Source organism: Macaca fascicularis, chromosome 3, assembly GCF_037993035.2.
Source record: "Macaca fascicularis isolate 582-1 chromosome 3, T2T-MFA8v1.1".
Taxonomy (NCBI): Eukaryota; Metazoa; Chordata; class Mammalia; order Primates; family Cercopithecidae; genus Macaca; species Macaca fascicularis.
Genome location: NC_088377.1, coordinates 128,940,770 through 128,947,500, shown reverse-complemented (window position 1 = coordinate 128,947,500; position 6,731 = coordinate 128,940,770). Strand labels below are relative to the sequence as shown.

At 43.2% G+C, this 6,731-nt stretch overlaps 1 protein-coding gene across 1 annotated transcript in view; it reads right to left on the bottom strand.

Annotated features, from left to right (window-relative positions):
* LOC107128671 (protein lifeguard 1) overlaps nt 1-6,731 on the bottom strand; it is a 26,094-nt gene that overhangs the window by 1,879 nt on the left and 17,484 nt on the right. Inside the window, exons 8-9 of the mRNA XM_015444646.4 lie at nt 3,895-3,984; nt 1,016-1,063 (exon numbers count right to left, since the gene is read on the bottom strand). Of these exons, the coding sequence (XP_015300132.3) occupies nt 1,016-1,063; nt 3,895-3,984 (138 nt within the window). The remainder of the gene's footprint in view (nt 1-1,015; nt 1,064-3,894; nt 3,985-6,731) is intronic.

Sequence of the window (6,731 nt, the reverse complement as noted above, 5' to 3'; positions counted from 1 at the left end):
TGCCAAGGCAGATAGGATTACTTGAGCTCAGGAGTTTGAGATTAGCCTGGGCAACGTAGCAGGACCTTGTCTTTACTAAAAATAAAAATGCAATCAGCCAGATGTGGTGGCATGTGCCTGTAGGCCCAGCTACTGGGGAGGCTGAGCTAGGAGGATTGCTTGAACCCAGGAGATGGGGCTGCTGTGAGCCATGATCATGCCACTGCACACCAGCCTGGGTGACAGAGCAAGACCCTGTCGCAAACAAACAAAAACAACAAAACCCTGAAAGATGTGATATGATAAAAGCATGAAATGGAATTCCATGCAGCCCTTGAAAAAAAATTAGTTGGACCCAGGTCTGCTAATATGTGGAGGCCATTATTTTTAAGTGAAAAAGCAAAGGCAGAACATTATACATAGTATAGCTAAGTTTGTGTAAGAAATGGTGCCTATGTGTAAAGAAATTCTAAAAGGATTCCAAGAAACTGCTAACAGTTCTTCCTTCTAGAGATAGGGGATAAGAGAGGGACTTTAATTTTCATTTTATAATCTTCTATGTTGTTTGAATTTTAAAATGTGTGCATGTATTACTTTTTAAATAAAACATTCCTTAAAATAGTTTTAAAGATACGACAGCAAGAGATGGGACTAAATGGAAGGAAAGACATTCCCAGATACATTAGCAGTGACCTCCACCAGTTCTCTAGGAGAAGTTTCTATTGTGAAAGAATAGAAACTGGTCTGGAGGGACAAACAAAAAAGAAACCACACCCCTGCTACACTAAGTTTCAAAGCTTATAAATAATTCTTTATTCTTTTCTGAAATATTCACTCTTTCAACAAAAGTGATGTTTTCATGGATTGGGAAGACCATCTGGCTCTCCAGAGGGTAATGGTTTTAAATATGATCCTTTAAAAAGGAGCTGAAGAGTTTCCAGTGAATTCCTAACCCCATGTGACTCCAGGCCTAGCACAAGGGCTTGTCATTGCACATATCACATTCTTTACCAAAGAGATGGAGCAATGGACTTACGAATGAGAAGAGCACAGTTCCGAGTCCAGCATACAATAGATGCAGCCACTGCAAAGAGAAAGGATACGGTTGTATATGAAGAAAAAGATTTGGAATAATGAAAGGGGTCACTTAGGTCACCGCTGCCAGATAAGGAACCAATATCAAGAAAGCTGAATCTGTGGGGGAATTCATCTTTTCTGTTTTTAAAACTAAATTTTATTTTATTTCAATAGCTTTTGGGGAAGAGGTGCTTTTTGGTTACATGGGTAAGTTCCTCAGTGGTGATTACTGAGATTTTGGGGCACTCATCACCTGAGCAGTATATACTGTATCCAATATGTAGCCTTTTTACCCTCACACTCCTCCCACCCTTCCCCTAAGTCCCTAAAGTCCATGATAGCATTCTTTAGTCAACAGCACCCACTCAATTCCAATGAGCAAGCAAATAAAAACTAAGCTTGCAACATGCCAAATAATATTCACCAAGTACATGCTAAATGTCTCATGCATGGTAGGGCAAGTAGAATGTATTAGATGTATTTCACTTTGTGCCCCATCCACATACATAGTCCTTCTAGAGAATCTGCCCTCTCCCCTCAGTTCAAGGAACAGGAAGCTTTGGGGTCATAGTGACCTTCACACATCCTAGCTAGAGCTGATTGACAAGCAGTGGAAGACCCCAGCTCCAAAAACAGTGAGTCTGATGACTGATCAGGGACTTCTGATATGTCAGTGGCCTTAGACAGATGCACTAAGCCAGCTGGAAATCAATTCTCAGGATAGAGGGAACCAAGTAGCAGAGGCTGTTGTATCTTTAGCGCGTGCTGGCACTATTACTGCTATAAGCAGAGGTGGCTAGTCAACTCAGCCACAGAGAGGAAGGCAGGGTTTTAACCATTCCTCGGAATCCCAGTTCTTCTTCCCACCTAGGAGGTCTATGAGTTTCTCTGGCTCTTTGCCTTAAGCTAGTCCGAGTGGTATCTGTTCCTTGCAACACAAACAGCCCCAGTCAGAATATGGAACTAGTCTAAATGCCAAATGACTTGGTTCTATTGGGGAAGAGGATTAAAAAATGGAGTACAAAATCTGAAAAAAGGCTACATATTGGATACAGTATATACTGCTCAGGTGATGAGTGCACCAGCATCCTGAAGAGTTCTTCAGGATGAGAGAGCTGGTTCTGAGAGGGGTGGGCAAAGCACTGCCAGCTTTCACCAAGGATAGTTTCTTGGTGAAGACAATCAGAAGCCAGTGATACAGTCTGGGAGACACAGTATTTCCAGACTGAGCTAATAGCAAGAAAACACCTGATCACTGGAATCCAAATGTTTCAAAATTGCCAAAGTCCAACAAGCATGTAGACGTAGGGAATGGCTCCAACAAAGCCTTCCATTTAAACACATATGCAAGACTGTAGATGTTTGTGACAGAAAATTTAGAATGGGAACTAAGATCTATCTATCTAGTGGGAAAGAGTTTTTTAACTGCACCTAAGTTATACTGTAAAGACTTATGGAACCCACCTAATATTTGCATTATTACTACCAATATCTCTGCTGCCATTAATAAGTGGAGAACTGGGGCCTTTTAAGGCCCATCTTTGTGATGCCTTTGAGTTTATCTCTAAAGTGCAGGTGCCACCTTCCTAGCTCGAAGCCTATGGGGTCATTTATAACACCAAGAACTGTTGATTCTGTGTATGTCTAAAGATCGTGTAACTAGTTCACTTGTCGCCCAAGAAACTCCTTGGTTCAGCATTGGGACCAAGTTGGCCTTAAGGTTTTAGTCAAAAGGGTCCCAGGCCCCAGACCAGCTCTCAGTAGATCTGGCCTCCACACAGGAGCCACTGACTGATTGCCAGCACCAGGCCACATCACACCTCTCGGTCTCTACAGCCCTTCAGAGTCAGTCCATGGACTGTGCAATGAGGTGGGAAGAGCATGGTCACTCGAGTTGCCCTGACCTGGCCTCAGTGCCACCCTGGCCACTCACTCCCTGTGGGATATAGATGAATTATTAAATTTCTCTGAGTCTGTTTTCTCATCTATAAAATAGATGAGCTATGTACTTTTCAGGAATGTTGTCAGAATTTAATGTGATGTTTTGTGAAAAACACATAGGCCTATGTCCAATATCTAGTAAGAATTCAATGAATACATTAAAGAAAAAAAAAGCTAGAATTGGAAAATAAGGAGCCTCCTCTAGGCTGCTATCAGAAAGGCCCAAACAAGTCTTTCTTTCCACTCCTGGTACTTCAAACGAGCAGCACCCAAATATAGGAGAAGGAATCTGGCCTGCCCTCATGGGTAGGCTCACCTCAAGACCCTCTTGGAGAAGAACAACTGTCTAGGGTTGTGGCTCAATGTTCACATGCCAGAGTTTCTGCCCATGGTACTTCCTAACAACCACTGTGGGGGCCACTAGGATCTGTCTCACAAACCTTCATTTAGCAGGAGGAGAATGGAACTGACCACAAGCACAGCTGCTGTGCTGTGCAACCCATTGCAGTTTGCACTTAGGCCATGCTTCCCCCTTCTCAGTCCTTGCTGGGAGCAGCAGGGCCCTCCCTGGAAGACACGTCACCACCCTGATGATTGACTTTAGCTCTGGGACTTCCTGATGGCCTTGCTGAGCCGCCCTCAGACCACGCCGTGTGCTCCCACTCAGCCTCCCCTCCCTCTCCTTCACTCGAGGCCTGATATGCCTTCATGGTCTGACAGCTCCCCCAGCTGTTGGCTCCCTGCCCCTTTTCTTTCGTAGGCATTTCTCCTACTAAAATCTTTGCGCGCTTATCCCCAACTCCACGTCTGCTTCTCAGAGGACCCAGACTAACATAACCAGCACTTCATCTATATGTTTAACAATTCTCTGAGGTTTCCCAGTAAGATCTCACTCACATATGATCGCACGAAGATTAAGATAATTCCATAGATTAAAAGCACGAAGCAGAAAACGAACAGCACTCCATTTAGCAAGGTAAAATCCCACTGAGGAAATATAAACAGCATAAACAACTCAGTTATCATCTATAAGACATTTTAGGATGTTTAAAGATGCATCTTATACCCCATAGAAGAAACTGGCCCGTTGCTAATAATTTACCCTGATCAATTCCAAGAACCATGAAAATACATTAGCTCCAACCACTAAAAAATGCTACATAAAAAGTGTTATATTGACTGGGAGAAAAAGGTAGAAGTATGCGTGAAATGCCAGTAGCCATGAGTTGATATTTGGAAACTGGGTAATGGGTACCTAGGGGTTCATTATATTTTTCTATTTTTGTACTTATATGAAATTTCCCATAATAAAAATACATTGAATGAGTAGGATGCATATTTGAAGGTATAGGATGATCATATAATCATTTATATGTTCAAAAGCATGCACATAGAAAACATTAATGGAGTGAAACATACCAAGGTGTTAACTGGCTATCTTTTTCACATTTATATGCATATACTTTAACAAAAGTATATACTAAACTTTCAGAAGTTACTGCTAATGATTCTTTTGTAATTTGGAAATGCATTTATGTGGTTTTTGTTTTTGTCTTTATAAATCAGTGACCCAAATCAGCCTGAGGAGATTAAGGTTTTCTTAAGAAAGAGGATATTTATCTTCTGGCCTTAAAAAAATTAGATTATGCAGACAAACAAGAGCCTGTAATTCAGTATATTTTCTTGCAAGAGTATTTTCCTAATTATTTCATTTCCCCCATCATTAAGGCAGGATAACTGGGGTGAGGTAAATTCAGGTGGGGAGCCCTGTCAGCTGACCAAGCCCAAGAGATAACAGGTTCCAAGTCACACCTGTGGTGGGCTGTCAGCTTCAGAGGCCCACAGAGCATGCGGTCACTCTGGGATCCAGGTGACGTCATCCAGGAACAATGGTGGGCCATAGCATCCACACCCCAACCTCACCCCGTTCCCTTCCTGGCCAGTGCCAAGAGCCCACACAAACCACAGCCACATCCCAAATTCCCAAGCCCCACTTCAGAGAGAAAGGCAGGCAGACAGGGAGGCTGAACAGCTGAGCATTTTGTATCCACATGACACTATCACCCAGCCCAAAGGAACTGCTTCAACTGTGAGATCCAATTACAGTTAAACCAAATGGACGTTTAGTTAATTTTCTCCCGGCTAAGTCGACAGTTGGGGTTCATGAAAAAACTCAGACTCATTGTGTTCCTACATTTCCTCTGCATCCCTTGGGTTGTGGTTGAACTGAATTTTGCCATCCCCAACACATAACTTAACAAAGGGAAAAAATGTGGTTGACCATGGGTTCAGCTGCCTTTCAAAGTCATCAACGTCAATGCCATCTTTAAAATACTTTCTGGCCAGGCACAGTGGCTCATGCCTGTAATCCAGCACTTTTGGAGGTGAGGCAGGAGCATTGCTTGAGCCTAGGAGTTCAAGACCAGCCTGGGTGACATAGGGAGGCCCCTACTCTATAAAATATTTAAAAATTAGCCGGGGGTGGTGGCAAATGCTTGTAGTCCCAGCTACTTGGGAGGCTGAGATGGGAGGATCACTTGAGCCCTGGAGGTAGAGGTTGCAATGAGCCATGTCTGTACCACTGCACTCCAGCCTGGGTGACAGAGCAAGACCCTGTCTCAAAAATAAATAAACAAACAATTAAAAAAAAAACTTTGCAATGTAATATTCACTCCCCTGAATCCAGGTCATAGGTTACCCGTGACTTAAAATACTAATGGGCTTTTTAAAAAGTATTCTGGCAGTTTAGAGGATTTTTTGAGATAGAGTCTCGCTTTGTCACCAGGCTGGAGTGCAATGGCACGATCTCGGCTCACTGCAACCTCCGCCTCCTGCGTTCAAGTGATTCTCCTGCCTCAGACTCCTGAGTAGCTGGGAGTACAGGCGCGTGCCACCACACCCAGCTAATTTTTTTATTTTTAGTACAGATGGGGTTTCACCATGTTGGCCAGGATGGTCTCGATCTCTTGACCTTGTGATCTGCCTGCCTCAGCCTCCCAAAGTGCTGGGATTACAGCACCCAGCCATCTTAGAGTATTTTAAATGGCTTAAGAAATCTGTGCATTCAACAGTGGCCCACCTTACTCATTGCAAGGAAGCCTATCTGTGTACAAATCGGCTGGTATCTACAAATGACCAGCTTTAAGATGGCAAATACTGATCTCATCATCAATTAAAGTTGAATCTCTAACTTTTGATACAGTTTGACTAAATATCTAGTAGATCCTTCTGTCTCTCTGACACTTCTGTTTCCACCAGGAAAAGGCTAAAATTCAGCATGTGTATAAGACCTTCCTTATGATGTTTGCCAAACAGCTTGGGAAATGCACTCCCTTCTGTGTAAGTTATTTACCTGACTAAGGCCAGCCCATTCTTTACAAAAGGAAACTGACCAGGACTGAAAGGAGGGGCCACAGGAAATGCTGCATCAGGTCTCAAGAACACCCTATGGTTGGACAGAGGCTGAGCCATCTCACAGTTCAACTGAAATAATCTCGAATTATGAGATGTCCTCTGGGACATCTTGACATTTTGGAGCCTGGTAAACTGTACAACTTTTAAATTTTTAAATTCCCTGTATCAGTCAGCGCCCTAGCAAGGAACAGATGACACACTCAAATAGAATGATCTGAGGAGGGTTTGTTTGTAAAGGAACTATCCACAGAAGTGTCTGCAGGCAACCAGAACGGGTAGTGCAGTAAGCTAGGCTGGCAGCCAGCCAAAGAGCTGTTACC